Genomic DNA, 20814 nt, shown 5'->3' with positions numbered 1-20814 from the left:
AATGACTTGTCCAAGGTCACATAACTACTGAGTTATTGAGGCTGAATTTTAGTTCAGATCTTCCTTATGTTTCTCATGAATGGTTCTCTATTCACCAGGGATGACATCTTACTACACCTCCAGGGGGACTACTTGAGAAATAAATAAAGAGAATCATAAAATTTTGAGTCAGAGGACTCTCAAAGTCATCAATCAAAATCCATTCCCTGAAAAGGAATATTCTCTATAATAAACTGATAAATAAATAGATAAGCCACTTGAACATGTACAATGAAGAATTATTTAAAGCATACTACCAATTTTAACTTTAAGAATTTTTATCTTTAATTTAAAGCACACTGTCAATTTTAAATTTCAGAATTATTTAAAGCATGCTGCTCTAATAATTAAGGAAACTTTTTCTCACCTCAAGTCAAAATATGCCTCTGAACATTCCAGTCATTACTCCCTGGTCTACCTTCTAGGGCCCAGCAAATATATCAAACCTCTCCAAAGCAAATAATTCAACCCACACTGACCTTTTCATTCACCAAATAACTATGCTCATTTACTTTTCTTATATGGAAATATGAAGATCTCATCTTTACATGCTCCAAACAGCAATGTTCTTTTTTAAAATATTACAACCAGGACTGAAGAAAATGCTCAGGTGTGTAATATAATATTTCTCCTTCAATCTCAAAGACCATGACATTGGGGAGGCGATGCTCAGGCATACTCAGAAAGGGAGCAATTAGGTGCTGCAATGGAAAAAACGTCCTGGATCTAGAGTTAGGAAGAAAGGAGTTCAAATCCAACCTCAGATATTTATCGATCATGTACCATTAGGAAATTCACTTATCATCTATTTGTCCTAGTTCCTCATCTGTAAAGTAAGAGTACAGCGGAGAAGGAAAGGGTAAACCATTTCAGCATCTTTGTCAAGAAAACATCATGTTCACTGTCCAGGGGGTCACAAGGAATTAGAAACACCTGTAGGACTGACAAATAACAAAAAATCTGAAATGGATAGGGGATAGCAGTACTGTCACATGCCTCTATGTTGTCATTTAAGGCATCAGAATTTTTTTCTTCCGAGTATACTAGTAGTCTACCAATACTCAATGCACTTTTTTATTTTAATTTTTTTTCTATTTAAGGAAATGGGGTTAAGGGACTTGCCCGCAGTCACACAGTTAGGCAACTATCAAGTTTCTGAGGGCAAATTTGAAAACAGATCCTCCTGACTCCAGGCCAGTGCTCTATCCACTGCGCCACCTAGCGGCCCCAAAGGGAACAATACAATGTACTTTTACAGATCAAATCTTTTTGGGGACTTAGTGCCAGTTGATTTAAATTCTTCCTCCCAACCAATTTGATTCCCAAATGTAAAATTAGTATTGCCTAAGTGTGTTAAGAAAAACTAAAGACCTACTAATTAGTTGAGAATTAGAAATTTTTTTCTATAAAAATTATAATTGTTTTCAACTTAAAGACTAATTGAAATTCATTTCAAAGTCCCTCACTCCCAGTCAGATCTTCTGATATCATATGGACCATGTTTAATCAAGAATCTCTCTCTCTCTCTCTCTGTCTCCTGTCTCTCTCTCTCTCTCCTCTCTTTCATTAGCTTTTTACCCCTCAATAGAACTCTAACTGAATAATCAACTTACACATTAAAATGATGACCTTTATAAGATGTTACTATGATTCTCTCAATGTGGTCTACTTACCTAGTGTTTTGCAATATGAAATGATTTAAAACGGTTTTGCCTTGAAAAAAGTTTGGATCATAATTCTCTGTGCGAAAGAAAAAGGCCTAGATTGGATTTTCCATTTAAGAAAAAAGGTGAATTGACTGAAGTTGTCCCTTTACAGCTTTCCTGAAAGCATTCCTGACATCTTTGTTCCTTAGACTATAGACTAATGGGTTCAACATTGGGATGATTATGGTGTAGAACACTGACACCATTTTGTCTAAGTCCATTGAATGATTAGAGCTCGGCTGGAAGTACATGAACATGATTGTCCCATAAAATATAGACACTGCAGTGAGATGGGAACCACAGGTGGAGAAGGCTTTCTGGCGGCCTTCAGCAGAACGGATCTTCAGGATGGTGATGAAGATTAACAAGTATGAAGTAAAGACAACAAGGAATGGGAAAAAGACAGTGAATGATGCTAAGATAAATACTACTAACTCAATGATGTGTACATCAGAGCAAGACAGAACCAGAAGAGGGGGAATATCACAGAAAAAGTGATGGACTATGTTGGATCTACAAAATGAAAGGCTAAAGATAATTCCTGTGACTATGCAGGCTGTTATAAAGCCACAGATATGAGCTGCACTGGCTAGAATTACACAAACTGTTGGAGTCATAGTGGTGGTGTAATGTAGGGGCTTACACACAGCTGCATGACGATCATAGGCCATGGAAGCTAAGAAAAAACTTTCAGTAGTAGCAAAAACCACAAAGAAGAACAATTGTGTAGCACATCCATTATAGGAAATAACCATGTCCCCTCTGAGGAGCCCAGCTATTACTTTGGGGGTAATAGCTGAGGAATAGCCAATGTCTACCAGAGAGAGGTTAGTGAGGAAAAAGTACATGGGGGTGTGGAGATGGGAATCCCAAGAGATCAGAGTTACTATACCCAGGTTCCCTACCAGGGTAATGAGGTAGATGAGAGTGAATAATATGAAGAGAGGAACCTGGAGCTCTGGGGCATCAGTTAATCCTGTAAGGATGAATTCATTCACTTCAGATCTGTTCTCCATAGATGTCATTTCAGAGTGATGTCATTCACCTGCAACAAAACTGTACAATTAGAAAAAATCCACTCTGCATAATGAACAATTTAGATACATAAAACACAATCAGATACCTATTTTATGTGAGGACTAAAAATAATTAAGGGAGCAAGAACATATAGGGAGTCTTCATAACTGTTACTCAAGGTTTCAAAGATTTATACATACAACTTCTCATAAATATTGAGTTTATATATTTTTTGCAAGGCATTGGGGTTAAGTGGCAAGCCCAAGGCCACACAGCTAGGTCATTATTAAGTGTCTGAGGCCGGATTTGAACTCAGGTACTTCTGACTCCAGGGCCGGTGCTCTATTCACTGTGCCACCTAGCTGCCCCGAGTTTATATTTTTTAACACACTACAAATGTAACAGTCTCCAAAGTGGCATCTCCCACATCACAAAAGGTAAATGCCTTTATATCTGGCAATAATCAACAAAGCTATGGGAATTGTTGTTAGTCTGTGTTGATGAACTAGATTTCTTTTTCTCATGAATAAACTTCACTCTGAGAAAGAAGAAAGAGGAATTAAAGAGGGAAGAACCAGATAATAAGAAAATTAAAAATACTGAGGTAAAGGAGAAGAGCATGAAATAAATTTAGCCTAGCATTCTCTGAAATTTTGCCTAGACTTGGAATAATTGTAGCTGCAAGCTTTATGCAATGGGCTGACATCAGTTTTTTATTAGGAACAGTTGTCAATGGATAGCAGTTGCATCACTGTGGGAATCATCCATCAAATAGATCACTGCTTATATCCCTTTAGGATAATTGGATGATTTCTTCATTTGTTTCCTTCATATTCTTTTTCACTGCCACTGGGAAAAGAGAGTGGATTCACAAACATGGGTAATTTATCCTTTCATTCACTCTTTGTTTTTTGGGGGGTTCCCAGAGAAATCATCACTTTTTTGGTTAACCACTTTCAGATTTGAACTGAATGTCACCTATAGAAAACCATTCTTGATTCATTCATCTCAATTTCCAATTTCTCTCTTCTGATTATCTTTAACTTTTCCTAGATATGATCTGTTTGCAAACTTATATTTTCATATTATAAGCATAGAGATTATGTACTCCTTGATGGTTGGATTGATTTTTACTTTTCTTTGTGTTTTTAGTACCTAGTATGGTGATGTAAATATATATCAGGCATTTAATAAATATTTATTGACTCACTAATTGGTTATTGGTGACTTTCAATTTCTGACCTAATCTGATCATTGGTTATCAGACAACTACATAGTACATTCCCTGGAAAGAACCAGTCACACTGATACATAATTCATTAAGTCTTAGAGTACTTTATTTCAACTCTACCATCATGAGTTATTGGAAGTTTTCATTGAAGTTATAAATTGTCTATTACATACAATATATAACAATTTGTATTCTAAAAAAAAATCTGTTGCAAAAGGGTGGGGAGACTGTCAAATCAGCAAGATTCCTCATAGGTCCTTTAATTCAAATCACATCTGACCAGGAATCATCTCTATTTTAGTCTATCAAAAGACATAACAGATTGCAAAAGAAGACCTTATTGTGGGGAAAGAAAAAAAGGAAGAAAGAAAGAAAGAAAGAGAATAGATATATAACTCTAGAAACATGTTGGTGTTCCAAAAGAATTATGCCTCACATGCAAGATGAATTGCTATCTCCAATAAATGAAAACAAAACTGGTTGCCCAAATTTGACAACCAAAGTTTAGAATGATAGACTTGAGAGATGGTAACTCTAACTGGATTGTGGTTCTGAAAAGTGTTTTCCCTCATTTGAAAAAAATAGGATAGGTTAGAATGGACTATTTTAATATTTTTATTATTATAAATTATACCTCGAAATTACAGTGGAAAAACAGTAGTGAGAAAAGTAAGTAGACTATTATAAAATTTTATCCTGAGAAAGAGAAGCCTAGGAAGCATATTGGGAAAATTTGGTAGAAAGCATTTATAATGTTATCAGTATATTACTTCTTCCTTCACTCTAGCGACAAGAAGTAATTATTCTAAAGTTTGAGGAAAAGGAAAAAACTAGCAATTGTTGTTTATGTCCATTATGCTTTGTCACAGTCAGTAGCAGGCATTTTAGAGGAAGGATAAAGGAGGAATCTATGGACTAATCCTTTAGAGAGTTCACACCTGAAGGGATAGAAAGCTCTCAAGAATGGAATTTTGAAGATACAAGAAGAAAATTGATATGGTAACATATAGGACAAAATAGTTGCAGGAAAAAAAGAGAAGGATACGAGGTAGAATTCAAAAGTAGATTCTATTTTATAGAAATCAAATTAGGGAAATGCAATGGCTTGAGGGGATCTGCAGACAGTACAGAAAGGTAAAGACCACAAAAATTCTGATTTTTCATAGAAAACTGGCTATTTTGAGAAACAAAGGATAATCAAATAAGAAAATGGATTAATCTCAAGGTGCACAATGAATGACAAGCAAAGACAAAGCTCCTCAGTTTTTATGTTTTCTATTTTCTCCGACAAAGAGAATGATCTTTGTATTGTGAAGAACAGCTAAGAATTGACTACAAAGTTAAGAACAAGACCTATATTAGTGGAGAGAAGGGAAGAGGTATTTATATAGCAGATATCATGTACCAAATGCTTTGCTACATTTCTTTAATATTATCTTATTTGATGCTTTCAACAACTCTATGAAGTAGGAATGTTATTATCCACAATTTGAAGTAAGAAAACTTAGGTGAAGAGGAGTTGAGAGACTTGCCAAGAGTCATACCTATAGTGTGTCTGCAATTGGATTTGAACTCAGGACTTCTACATTCCAATTCCAATGTGCTATCTACTCTACCAGAGCTGCTTCTTTAAAATTTGTGTAGTATCTTAAACACATTGGATCATTTGATTCCCACAAAAACTTGCTGCCATACCTGGAAAACAAGAAAAACATTCTGATCTTACATTGCATTAAGAGACAGAGCCTCCAAGCATGCAGAGGTGGTCCTCTCTATTCTACCTTTGGATTAACATGATCAGATTTAGTTCCTCACTTTAGGAAAGACATTGATGGATTTCAGATTTTCCAGATGATTTCAGCCTGATTGGAGAAGGAATTTATCATAATGCCTTCCTGGGATTGGTGGAAGAAATTGAGGGTGCTTGGTATAGAGACGATAGAATATGACTGTTAGGGCAGGGGTTGGGAATAAGTTATCTTCAGTATCTGAAAAAAAAAACTTTTGGGTAAAAGAAGGATTTGGTTTGTTTTATTTGTACCCAAGGGGAATGACCAGGAAGTTACAGGGAAGCAAGATAAGGTTTGATATAAGGAAAAAATTCCATAAATAATGGTATTTAGAAGTGGAATGGGATGAATTAACATGAACTGAATTTCCCCTCCCTTAAAATCTTGAAGAATAGGTTTGTTGACCATTTGTTTACACACTGAATATGCAAACATACACACACATATGTAAAGTTGGTGGGTTATTGTTCTTTGTTCTCAAAGAGGACCAATATGACATCTCTATGTTAAAGTCAAGATATATTATGTCTGACTGTGGCTGATCAGAACCACATGAGCTCAGAGTGTTCTACCACAGGCAGATCACAAACAGAACATTAGGGATGGATTCTCTAGATGAAGACCAACCATGCCGGACAATCCTGTGTCAGTGTCTAACATGTGTATATTTGTATATATTTATATAGGTCAAAAAGGTGGAGACAGAAGAAAATATTTCTCATTTTATGAAAATAATTTACTCCTAGCTCTTCCTGCTGGCACTGAGATCATGGACAAGTCACCTTATTTCAGAACCTTAATTCACTCATAAGTCAAAGGATGATTTAAAAAATGTCACCAATATCCTAGGCCTATTCTGAGATGAGACATAATCTTGTAAAATACTTTGAAAATCTTAAGCCTCTTTAGAAGCATTAAACAATCATTCTAAATAACACTGCTCCTACTCTGTCATCTTTCACTAATCTCTTAAGTTCCTTTTACTCCTAGGATATCATGGACCTCAATTTTCTCTTGGATAAAGAAAGAATACTTGACTAAATGACCTCTAAAATCCTTTCAATCTTTAAATGTGTACTAATTTCGAAAGTGCTCATTTTTCTTCAGAACGCCACAGTAAAAACTTTTTCTAATGTGGCAAATATGAGACTAATGGTAAAAAAAAATGTACAGAAAAATTTCTCTCAAATTGCTAGAAAAATTGAAAAAACCCTATTTTTTCGACACACAACAATGTAGAATTTTCCTTTAACACAAGAGAAATTATTTTAAGTAGAAAACAAAGAACTAATTTAAAGTCAAGATCCATGAAATATTTGTCTCATACATGATAGACAATTATTCCATTTTCTTAATCAATATTATTGGATGAAATTAATTTAGACATATTCTAAGATAATCCTTTTCACTGATATGCTAAAGTTTGGGTTCTTAAGAGAATTCAAACTTCTAGCAATAGAAAGATCTCAAGAATAAAATTTTGAAGGTACACGAAGAAAACTGGTATGTAAACAGTCAGATAGGGCAAAATATTTGCAGGAAAAAAAAGAAGGATATGAGGTGAATTCAAAAGTAGATTCTATCCTATAGAAATCAAATCAGGGAAATCAATATTATTGGATCAAATTAATGTAGACATTTCTTTTCTACAGAGAAATTCCCAGCTGTTCCTGAATAGTACTTTCTTAGGAAAAAAAAAACCTACTGATTAGCAGGTTGAATGCATTTTCTAATCTTGCTTGGATATTTAATAATTTAAGTTTTGTTTTCATGGAATTTAATCAATACTACTACATCTATGTATGTTCATTTGGAAAATAGAAACAATAATAATATATTTTAGGCTATGGATGTCACCCAGTGCTTGGGAGGAAAGAGCCAGGAATTGAATGCTATAAACATGAGACTTACCATGATAGTACAGGTTATTAGACTTTTACATGATTATGGATGATCAGGTGTTCTGAGAAACATAAAGGCATAGATAAAAGTGGACAGAGGTTGTATCATATTATATAGTGCCAACTTGATATAGTAGAAAGTGCTTTGATCTTAGAATCATGAAGATGCAGAATTAAATTCTACCTCAGACCCTTATTAATTGTACATGTCTGGACAAATCATTTTGTCAATCAGCCTCAGAGTCCTTATCTTTAAAATGAGGACGGACATAATCATGATAATAGTAATTGATGGAAAATTCAAATGAAAAAATAAAGCTTTTTCTAAATATCATTTAAATATATGTTATATAAATTATCCTTAAAGGTAAGAACTACATCTCACCTTAATTTTCCTATCCAGCAGTTCCCTAAAATTTTTAATTCAGATTTTACACTTAACAACATTTTTTAATTGAGAGTTCATTTGCATTACACTGTCATCTGTCCTTCAAATGACTCCTTCTGATATTGAAGACTGATGAACTTGACAAACAAATATTAGATAATGACATGGGTTTATAGAGCCCTTTGTGTATGAGCACAATTGCTGTACGTGACCTCATTGGAGACCTAAGACAACCCTGTGGAATTATGCACAGTTTATGAATAAGGAAATGAAAGACAACGTACCCAATGGGGAAAATAAGTCAGTGTCTGAGTTAGAAGGGATTTTTATGAAGGTCTTCTTGCCTGCGGGAATGTTTCCACTATAAAATTTTAGAGTCTTCATAAGCATTACAATCTTGATTTTGGCAATTCTAGAACTGACTTGTCTGGATATGGAGAATGGTCAAGACACTGTATAGGGGAGTTATTCCAAAACTTCATATTCAATATGTGTCCCTGAACTCCAAGCTTAGGAAATATATACTCATATTGGAGAAACTCTTCACGAGGACCTGGGACAAAGGAGTCAAAGATTCCGAGTGGCAGAGATGCCCTCCCTGGTCATTGTTGTCTCAGGGATTAAATGAGAGTTAGTGATGCCATCTCTTACCCTTCAATCAGGTCATCCTCAGGAAATAAAAAAGACACTAGATGAGTGAGTGGACGATTCAGTGAATTTACCCACTACCTCATTCTCCAGCAATGAACTTATAATGGAATGTTCAATATCAGTAACTGAAGTCGGGGTTAGAGGCATGGACTTTTTGCACATCTGCAAGGCCTATACCTCTTGGGAGATGGTGTTCCCTTGGAGAAAACTGGCATTTCTGCTGCCAAGTCATAATCAAAACATGTCATTAAATTCTGCTCTGACCATGGGGAAAAAGTATTTTCTCATAGGTATTTTCTCATTCTTAGGTTGTTTTTACCAGTTTGGAGTAAAAAAGGACCTGGGCAAGGGCTCTGACAAAAACTGTTTTCTTGTCCAGTTTCTCTTACCTTCCAGGGAACTTACACTGACCAAGTCACTGAGTATCTCCAATTCTCATTTTTTTTAAATGATTGGAATAATCTCAGAACTGAAAATAATCAAAAGCTTTTGGTGAAAGTCAAATGTGAACCTGAACATGAAAAAAGATGTGGTCTATTGAAAAGATATCCATAAAATCCACAAGAAAGTCACTGAACTTGTTAGATCTAGGTAGAATTGGAGGTCACTATGAACCTTTAAACAAGTCTTTTATTTTGGATTAAACTTGATTTTCTCACTTGCAAAATACAGAGGAGCTTATGTGTATACTTTAATTCTCATAACCATTGTCAGGATGTTAATTTATAAATTATAAAATTATATTATTATTATTATTATTACCCTTAATATTGTAGATATTCCTCTTTATAAGCCTTCTAAGAGCTTCTAATTTGGCTCTCTGTCAAACACCATCTCATCCTATCCGTCTGTGTTTTTTAATTCTAAGGACAGGTGTACTTAAGATTCTATTCAATGGTAATTTAAGGCAATGCTGCAATTGTTAATTCTCAGTGTTAAAGTGGAACCTTTGCCAAGTTCCCTCTATTTTTGAGCACAATATGCAAAAAAGAAAAAAAAAGAAAAGACAGTAAAAAGCACACTATGGAAGATTCAAAATGTTTTGAATACTTAATTCAAGTAAGAGTCAATAATGGTATCATCAATTTGGAAGGTCCTAAGCATCTGCCTACTAGTGCTTCCTCCACACTACAAACTCCACTTTTATCCACATTGTATATATTTTATCTTTATTTGCATGTGTATATTTATTTTCATTCAATGAAATATGTTTCCTTATAGACAGATATATTTGTTTTAGTCTGGGATGTGCAGATTCTACCCTATTCCTTAATTAAAATACTGACATAATAAATTATTTTGGAATTGAATTATCATTTACTTGGACAAACAAATATTGGCATCCTTGCCAAATTACCAGATGGCAAAAATTCAAGAATGACAACAATCATACTGAGTGATCTAGTCAAGATTCATTTCAACAGATGAGAATTTTCCATTAAATCAAACAAGATAAATTTTGAAATGAAATGTGCAAAATCGTATACTTGTATTACCTGTATTCCAATGTATTCCCCTTTCAGCACCTGCACCTCATGTTCCTACTCACACAAACAGTTTCAGGCTAATTATCATATTTCCCTAAGGAAAAAGGCACATCTTAGTTTTGGGGCCCGAAATGTGAGTATATACATACATATACATATACATATACATATACACATACATATACATATACACATACATATGCACATACATATACATATACATACACATATACATATATTACATAAAGTCACTGAACTCAAGTTTTATTAAAATATTCAATTTTATTCAAAATATTTATATAAAAAATTCATACATCTCTTCATTGTCAATCTTCTGTGTTTGATGATGAATAACTGTCTTAGGAGAGGCTCTGACTGCTCTCCTGCCTGTGATATGGTCTGTGGTTGACCACAAGCACTCCCTGGTTAAGTGTGGTGAGTGAACTCATGCTTAGTTCATTCTGTTTCATGAACCTGAAGCACCAATTCTGATCTCCTTGAAACCAGTCACTTCTTTTTTCATCAGCAATTCTTCTGGCTTCCTGCTGAATCATTTTTGTGTTCAAAAGAATTTCACTGACCCTTTGATCTTCAATCCATCTTTTTCCTTCCCTCTCTAACTCAGGCTATTTGTCTGGCTTATCTTTTGTGGTCATCTTCTGCGGGGGTGTTTTCAGTCAGGTTTCTTCTTACCAGTCTCAGATTGTTTTCTCAGTTGGAGAAGGACCAAACATGTTCAGCAGCATGATATTCATTCACTTTTGCAAATTGGATCACTTTGAACTTGAATCCTGCACTGGAAGAAAATCTTTTCTGAGACATTTCTGGGTAGAATGTGGCAAAATGTAGCCTAATATACCAGTAACAATGAGCGCAAAGATAACAAGTGTGAAAAAATTGGAAATGCACGTAAAAACAATCTGCAACCACTGCATAAGACACTACCAGTTTTTAGATCTCATATTTTTTGAAAAAGGGTTATTTTTATAAATTGGGAAATACACTATATAAGTTTATGCTTATACATGTGTTTCTGCTATTATAAATTATTCTAATAACCATATTGATTCCTTTTGTCCCCAAATATCAAAAAAGTATGTCCAAATTACAATTGTAAATTGTATGATTTTCTACTTATAGTTCTATATATAACATTATATACAAATTTATAACTTTAATTATATAAATATTTTGTTTGTCATATTGTGGAAGTATTAAAAGGAATAATCTAGAAAGAATTAAAATGTTTATCTTCTTCTTAGTATTCTGGCTAAATTTCTAATATATCTTGTGAAATTAATATATTTTTAATAAAGTGATAAATTAGAATTTATTTTCATGTAATTTCAATTTATACATATCTATTTAAAATTTCATAATAGACTTTTAATTTGAACAAAGAATCACACAATAATTGGCTCAATACCACACACATTCTTAAACCTGGTTTTATATCAAATTAATATTTGTATTTTGATGAAAAATAAGAACAAAATGAAAATTTTTACTCACATAAATTTAAAGTAAAAATTATGGAAGAACTGATGAATCTTTTGTGGAAGAATTACGTGTGTGTGTGTGTGTGTGTGTGTGTGTGTGTGTGTGTGTGTGTGTGTAAGTAGATATATTTAAAAGTAACCATCTAACAAATCACTAAAACTAGCTAGTTATGATATGAATTATTGGAATTTATACTGAATAAAAATCAGTCAGTCAATAAATATTAAAGAAGTGCCTACCAGGTACTATTCTGTCAACTGGCAATATAAAAAAGGGGCAAAAAAAAATTTCTGCTCTCAAGCAAAAGAGTATTGAATAATAAATGTATATGAAGTTCAATTGTATATATTGCTTTTTTATAAATATAATTTACATAAAAATTAGCTATTTTATGTAAAGTATTGTTTCTTATGTTACTTTTTTTCCTCTAAGAGGCATCTTTTGATCACATGGTAAAGTGTAATGGGTTTTGAGTCAGAAGCACATCCATTCTCAGGCAATAGCTGTGTGACCTTGGACAAATTATTCAGCCAAACTTTATTGTAACATTGTTGTGGGGATTGAACATCATCGTATTGGTAAAGGAATCAGCCAAGTGCTTGTCATGTAATAGGTGCTGTATAATGTCTAATAAATATCATCAGAATCATCACTCCACTAGAATTTTAATACCAATAGAAACTCTATCAGATGAATGATCTAGGTTGTCTCCCAGATCATTTGAAAATTGTAGAAGTAGAAAAGCAATATATGAAGATGATGAATTTAAATTAGAATATTTGAGCCTTAATATTGCATTGGAGCATAATATATTTCTTGTTATATTTTATAATTTAATATTATATTTCCATATTTACATGTAAAAACCATTTTTTAACATTTTCTAAAGATTTTTGTCACAGATTTTATTACTCCATTTCTTTCCTCCCTCCCCTTGAGAAAGCAAGCAACATGACATAGCTTTTACAAAGCATTTCCACATAAGTCATGTCAAAAAAAAAACCCAATATAAGGAGTGTATCTGATCGTTACACCATTATCTGAATGTTGTAGTGCTGCAGTTGGAATACTATAGGGAAAAAGCTAGAGAGTGTACTAAAAAGACTGGATTTAAATAGATCACAAAAACAGACAAAAACCAAGAAAATGAAAGAAAAAATATATACTACAATCTGTATGCTTGAACCATTTATTCTTTTTCTGGAGATGGATATCACATTTAATCATAAACCCTTCTGAACTATCTTGGATCATTTTATTGCTGAGAACAGCTAAGTCATTTAGAGTTGATTATCATTCAGTATTGTTCTTACTCCTGGTTCTCTTCATTTTACTTTGGATCAGCTCATGTAAATCTTTGCCAGTCTTTTTTTTTTTTTCTGGAAGAAAAAGTGTAGTTTAATGTGATAATAGAAATAGTTACAGATAGTCCACCTCCTTCATACACACACACACCACACACACACACACACACACACACAAACACACAGAGAGATGCATTCCCTATAGAGTCAAGTGAGCCCCTCCATTCCAGAGTCAGCTTCTTGTATTCAATATGGAGTGATCCTCTGATGAAACTTCCCTGTTCTAGGTAAGGCTAGCTGGATGGGGGGGGGATTAAAGCTAAGAAAGAGAGGGTACCTTTCTTTCTCTTACCTCCAAGGCAGCCCCAGAGATAGCTAAGAATCACAGAAAACTTTGTGAATCACATCACAATATCATTAATAGCAGTTATGGCTATAGGGTTGGGAAGAGAAAGGGATGGTAGATCAAAAGAATAAAGAGTTAGGAGAAAGTTAAGTTATGGGAAGGAATTATTCAGAGCAAAGCTCATTTTAATCCTAACCCATTATTAGTACAGTTGCTGAGTGTCTCAACCCAGAACCTCCATCCTCAAAGCATTTTGATTTGTCCAGCTGCAGGGGTGAATCCACAAGTATCTGGCAAACAAAAGAGTCCTCACAGGGTTCACCAAAGACTGGAATAATCCAGATTCCCCTTGAAGATTTTTACTTTGGTATTCTGATGGAAAACATGTCCAGGGTTCTATCCTGGCTCCTGGAAATAAAGAACTCTTTGACAATCATGCTGATAAGGAAGAACTTCATTCCTTGGTTGTTGCTCCCATGACTTGCATCAGTTTCTTAAAGTTCACCTGCAACCATTCCTTTTTCCCATTCTCCTGGGCCTCCCTGCATTGTCATGACCTTCCAGGTTAAGCCAAACCCTGGAAGAGGTTAGGGTGGCCTTGTGGGATGAAGCTGTGAGCTATGAATTGGAGATGCCTTGATTTCCCATGTCTAATGGATAATTATAATTTCTTTCATCTTAACGACCGGTTGAAACCCATTTCACCTTCCTTCACTCCCAAGCAAGTCTCTTGATCTGATTTGGACCATGTTTAATCCTGGATAAGAACTTAGAAAAATATTCTCTCTGTCTGTCTCTCTCTGTCTCTGTCTCTGTCTCTGTCTCTGTCTCTCTCTCTCTCTCTCTCTCTCTCTCTCTCTCTCTCTCTCTCTTATTATCCCTGAAAGGAGTTATTACTGAATAATCAACTTACATTCTGAAGCTATGGCCTCTACAACATGTTCTTAAGACTCTCCCAATGTGGTCTACTAGCCTAGAATTATCCAACATAATGTTTCTTTTGAAAATGTAGATTATACTTCTCCGTGTATAATAAAAAGACCGAGAATGACATTTCCTTCTAAGAAACAAAGATGAATTAATCAAAGTCGTCCTCTCACAGCTTTCCTGAAAGCATTCCTGACATCTTTGTTCCTTAGACTATAGACTAATGGGTTCAACATTGGGATGATTATGGTGTAGAACACCGACACCATTTTGTCTGAGTCCATTGAATGATTAGAGCTCGGCTGGAAGTACATGAACATGATTGTGCCATAAAATATAGACACTGCTGTGAGATGGGAACCACAGGTGGAGAAGGCTTTCTGGCGGCCTTCAGCAGAACGGATCTTCAGGATGGTGATGAAGATTAACAAGTATGAAGTAAAGACAACAAGGAATGGGAAAAAGACAGTGAATGACCCTAAGATAAATACTACTAATTCAATGATGTGTACATCAGAGCAAGACAGAACCAGAAGAGGGGGAATATCACAGAAAAAGTGATGGACTATGTTGGATCTACAAAATGAAAGGCCAAACATATTTCCTGTGACTATGGAGGATGTCACAAAGCCACAGATATGAGCTGCACTGGCTAGAATTACACAAACTGTTGGAGTCATAGTGGTGGTGTAATGTAGGGGCTTACACACAGCTGCATGGCGATCATAGGCCATGGAAGCTAAGAAAAAACTTTCAGTAGTAGCAAAAACCACAAAGAAGAACAATTGTGTAGCACATCCATTATAGGAAATAACCATGTCCCCTGTGAGGAGCCCAGCTATTACTTTGGGAGTAATGGCTGAGGAATATCCAATGTCTACCAGAGAGAGGTTAGTGAGGAAAAAGTACATGGGGGTGTGGAGATGGGAATCCCAGGAGATCAGAGCTATTAGCCCCAGGTTCCCTACCAGGGTAATGAGGTAGATGAGGGTGAACATTATGAAGAGAGGAACCTGAAGCTCTGGGGCATCACATAATCCTGTAAGGATGAATTCATTGACTTCAGATCTGTTCTCCATAGATATCATTTCAGAGTGATGTCATTTACCTGCAACAAAAATGTAACCATCAGAAAAATCTACTTTGCAAAAAAGAACAACTTTAATACATAAAACTCAGTCAGATACCTATTTTATGTGAAGGGTGGAAATAAGCAATTAAGGGACTGTGATTATATACATGATTGTCACAGATGTTGCTCTAGTCCCCAAAATTCATTCCTATATTTTCTCATAAAGACAGTGTCCCATATTTTTTCATACTACTGCAAATGTAACTATCCACATAGTGGTATTTCTCACTTAGAAAAGGAAAGTGCCTTTTTCTCTAACAATAATTAGAATAAAAGGGGGATTATTTTTATTCTGTGTTGCAGTTCTAGATTTTTTTCTCATGAATATGATAAAGAGAGCAAAGAGGAATAAAGAAGAAGAGGGAAGAAACAGATAAGAGGAAAGATTAAAAAAATTGATACAAGGGAGAAAAGGATGAAATAAATTTGGCCAAGAGTTCTTTGGGATCCTTCTCAGACTTAGAGTAATTCTAACTCTAAGGTTTATGCATTGAACTGCAGACATCAGTCCTTGGGCAGGTTTCATTGTCATTGGACATCAGTTGCATCATTATCGTAATCATCCATCAAAAAAAAAAGCACTGATGTATTAGCAATAAATGGATGACTTAGTATGTTTCTTTTGCATTGCCAATCTCTTTTCCTATTCTCTATCACTGTCACCGTCGAAAGGGAAGGAATCCACAAGCATGAATAATTTGTCTTTTCATTCACTCTATGTTTTGGGGGGATCCCAGAAAAAATTATCACTTTTGTGCTTAACCTTCCAATTTGAATAGAAATCTTATCTATAGAAAGCCTTGCTTGATTCATTCTTTTCCCTTTCAGTGTCTTCCCTCTTTTGATTATCTCTTTTCCTGGATATAATCTGTTGGTAAACTCATATTTTTATGTTGTATTCATAGAGATTGTGTAATCTCTGATGACAGGACTGACTTTTCCTTTTTTATGTATTCTCAGTACATAGTATGGTGCTAGAAACATGCAGGCACTTAATAGATATTTATTAACTCACCGATTGGATAGTAGTCACTTTGATTTTTTTTTTAGGTTTTTTCAAGGCAAATGAGGTTAAATGGCTTGCCCAAGACCACACAGCTAGGTAATTATTAAGTGTCTGAGGCTGAATTTGAACTCAGGTCCTCCTGACTCCAGGACTCCATTGTGCCACCTAGCTGCCCCTTACTTTCAATTTCTAAACTTAGTTGACCTTTAGTCCTCAGACAACTACAAAGTTCTTTGCCAGGCACAATTTTCAGTGTTTATATCTGGAAAGTACCAGCAACAGGAGTGCATCATTTAATTATTCTTAGCTTTAACTGTACCACCATGAGTTATTAGAAGTTTTCATAGAAATTATTAGCAGTGTGTCATGTTATATATAATGATTTGAATTTTAAAAAAATCTATTGTAAACAAAGCAGAGACTCTCAATTAAGCATGATTCCTCAAAGGTCATCTAATTTAAATCATATTTGACCAGGAATTACCTCTTGTCAAAAGACACAGAAAATTGGAAAAAAGAAGATTCCATTAATGAGGAAGAATGATAGAAAAGATATATAATTAACTCTAGCAGCAAGTTGTGGTCTGCAAAGAATTACATCTGACGTGTAAGATGAATTAATATCTCCAATACATGAAAACAAAACCGATTTTTCAGTTATCATTTAACTTGAGAGATGGGACGCCTAATTGAATTGTGGTTCTGGAAACTATTTTTCCTCATTTGAATGAAATAGGTTTGATTAGACTATTAGAATAATTTAATTCTAAGATAAAGAAACCTAGAAATTGCAGTTTAAAAATGCATTGGGGAAAAAGATTATTATAATAATTTTACATGGAGAAAATATACTGAGATACAGAAACCTAGGAATCACATAGGGAAAACATGGTAGAAAGCATTTATAATGCTGTCAGTATATATACTTATGGCAATTTTCAATATCTGAACATCTGCTAGGATGTTCTATTTATTCTACTTGTCTGTCCTTCAAAGCCTTTATTTCTGTAATTCTGTATCCATCTCTGTATTTCTGCATATTTTCTCTCTGTTTCTTCTTATCTTATTTTTACCTTTTGCTTTATCTGCCTGCTTCTCATTGTTTCTCTTTCTATCTGAATATCTATGTGTGCATCATTGCATCTATCTATCTATCTATCTATCTATCTATCTATCTATCTATCATCTATCACTTGATCTAGCATCTGACTCTCTCTTCTCAAATAACAGCAATTAATTTCTTAATGAAAATGATAATTTTATACTTCAAACATTTAAAATGAAGCAGCAAATACGATAAAATTCTATTTTGTATATTATTTTTACAAAATGAGAAGCTATTAGGTAGGATAAAAATAAATTGGAATGTTGTAAGAGTGGAGGGAGAAGTAATTAAATCATTCTAAAGTTTGAGGTAGATAAAGAAAAGAAAACTAGTAAGTGTGAGTTATGCACATTATGGTTTGGGAGAGTCAACATCAGACATTTTAGAAGAAGGATAAAGCACAATAATTTAAATCAATCTTTAGGAAGTTCAAATTTGAAGGAATAGAAATATCTCAAGAATGAATTTTTGAAGATACAAGAAGAAAATTGATAATAAATAAATAAATATGACAAAATATTTACAGGAAAAAAAAGAGAAGATAAGGAAGAATTCAAAAGCAGGTTCTATCCTATTGTAATGCCAAGGGTAATAAAATTGAACTGAAGGAAGTACTAAAGGCTGCAAAAAATGTTGATTTTTTTCATTGAAAGACATCTATTTTAGAGAACAAAGGATTATAATATAATGGAAAGGATTGATTCTCAAGGTGAACAAAGAATGGTAAGAAAAGACAGAACTTTTCAATTTAATTTTATTTCCATTTTCTCTGACAAGCAGAATGACCTTTAGATTTAGAAGAAGAAATAAGAGTTGACAACAAAGTTAAGAACTAGAGCTATGTTAGTGGAGAAAAGAGAAGAAACATTTATATCGCATTTATTATGTTCCAAACATTGTACTACATTTCATTAATATTATCTTATTTGGTACAACACCCCCTATGAAGTGGTACTGTTATCCACAATGTGAAGTGTGAACTTAGGTAATGATGGGTTGAGTGACTTGCCTGGAGTCATGCCTGAAGCGTCTGCAATTGGATTTGAATTCAGGAGTTTTTCCTTTCCCATTCCAATGCTCTATCTACTCTAACAGGGCCGCTTCTTGAAACTGTGTATAGTATCTTAAACACATTGGATCATTTGATTCCCCCAATTTTGTGACATACCTGGCAAGCAAGAAAAGCAATTTGTTATTCCACTACAGTAAGAGACAGAGCATCCAAGCATGCAGAAGACCAATATGACATCACTATGTTAGAGTCCAGTCACATTGTCTGGCTGTAGCTGATCAGATCGACAGGAGCTCAGAGTGCTCTATCACAGGTCCCTCAGAAATAGAACATTAGGGTGGATTCTCGAGAGGAGGGCAATCCTATGCCAGTGTCTAATGTGTATATGTATGCATATGTATATATTTATTTATTTGACTTTAAAAGGTAGAGACAGAAGCAGAAAAAAAAATATTTCTCATTTTATGAAAATAGTTTACTCCTAGCATTTCCTATTGATCCATGACTGAGCCCAAGTCGCCTCATTTCAGATCCTCAATTCATGTCAAAAGATATTTAAAAAATAAATGTCACCTTCATTATAGGCCTGTTAGGAGAAGAAAAATAATCTTGCAAAATGCTCTGAAAATCTTAAAGTTCTTTAGAGGAGTTAAGTAGAATCAATCCATCACAGCTGCTATTATCTATTATCTTTCACAAATGTAGGATATCAAAGGATACTTGACTAGAACCTCTAAGATTCTTTCAGTCTTTAAACTGATGATACCATGACTCTGTGCACTAAATGTGAAGATATTCATTAGTCTTAATAACACCACAGTGAGAGAACTTTTTTTTCCTCATGTGACTAATACAAGACTAATGGTAAGCAAAAGTAAATAAATAAAAATTTAGCTCATAAAGTATTTGAAAAGCATAAAAATTATTTTTGCATCCAACAATAAGGAATGACTTTCCTTTAATGCAATAGGAACTATTTAAGTAGAAAACAAAGGACAACTTAGAGTCAAGATTCATTCATATATTTGTCTCATTCATGATATATATCATGTTCATAATCAATATTATTGAATTAAATTTATGTAGACATATTCTAGGCTATTCCTTTTCACCGATGTACTGAATGTTGAGTCCTCTTGAATTCCCATGTCTAGAAAGAGACTTTCTTGGTTATCAGGGCTGAGCAAGTGATTTGTTTTCCAAAGTGAAATTCCCAGGTGTTGGTAAATAGCACTTTCTTCAAAAAAAAAACAAAAAACTATTGCTAGGCAATCTGAAGATAGGGATTAAGCTTGCTTGGATATTTTCTCATTTTATTTTTGATTTCATGGAAGTAAATCAATATTTCTGCACCTCTATCTGTTCATTTGGAAAATAGGCATAATATATTTTAGAATATGGAGTTAGTTGCGAGGGAAGTGTTTGCCAGAAATTTAATGATATAAACATGAGGTTTACCATGATCAGTACAGGTTATTGCACCTTTCCATGATTATGGAAGATGCTCTGAGAAACATAAAAACGTAGAGAAGAGGACAAAGGTACTATTACACTACACAATGCCAATGTGATACAGGAGAAAGTGCTTTGACCTTAGAATCAAAAGAGGTGGATTTAAATTCTAACTCAGACCCTCATTAATTGTGTATATCTGAACAGATAACTTTGTCAATCAGTCTCAATGTACTTCTCTTTAAAATGAGGATAAACATAATAATAGTAATGGCATTTATCTCTAACAGTTGATGAGAAGTTAAAGAAAACTGAAGTTCTTTCCAAATATCATATATATATATATATATATATATATATATATATATGTAATATAAATTTTACTTCAATGCAAGAAGTCCGTCTGACCTAAATGTTCATATCTAGCAGTTCCCTAAAGGTTTTAATTTAGTTGCTTGCATAGAGTTTACCTTTAATCAACTTTATTAAATGTTGTATTAATTTGCATTACACAATCACCTTTCCTTCAAATAACTCCTTCCAATACTGAAGACTGATACATTTGAAAAGATGCAAGTAGTGGATAATAACAGGTGCTTATAGATCCCTGTGTGTTTGAACACAGTTGCCATACATGATCTCATTTGAGATCTCAGACAGTTCTATGAAATAAGTACCACAAGTGAAATTATGCCTAGTTTATGAATAAGGAATGAAATTTAAACATCTTTTCTATGGGGAAAATAAGTCAGTGTCTGAGTTAGAGGGGATTTTTATGAAGGTCTTCTTACCTCCACATCCAGGAATGTTTCCACTACAT

General features: G+C 34.1%; 2 protein-coding genes across 2 annotated transcripts; both read right to left on the bottom strand.

The window, feature by feature from the left end:
• Positions 1–1816: 1816 nt before the first annotated feature.
• LOC141516698 (olfactory receptor 5B2-like) lies at positions 1817–2770 on the bottom strand. Its single transcript, XM_074227695.1, has one exon. The coding sequence runs from the start codon at positions 2768–2770 to the stop codon at positions 1817–1819; it is 954 nt and encodes a 317-aa protein (XP_074083796.1).
• Positions 2771–14442: 11672 nt separating this feature from the next.
• On the bottom strand, positions 14443–15375 carry LOC141516697 (olfactory receptor 5B12-like). Its single transcript, XM_074227694.1, has one exon. It carries the CDS (start codon positions 15373–15375, stop codon positions 14443–14445), a length of 933 nt encoding a protein of 310 aa, XP_074083795.1.
• Positions 15376–20814: the final 5439 nt, after the last annotated feature.

Source organism: Macrotis lagotis, chromosome 3, assembly GCF_037893015.1.
Source record: "Macrotis lagotis isolate mMagLag1 chromosome 3, bilby.v1.9.chrom.fasta, whole genome shotgun sequence".
NCBI lineage: Eukaryota > Metazoa > Chordata > Mammalia > Peramelemorphia > Peramelidae > Macrotis > Macrotis lagotis.
The sequence above is the reverse complement of the archived record's forward strand: the minus strand, read 5'-3'. Positions and strand labels throughout refer to the sequence as shown.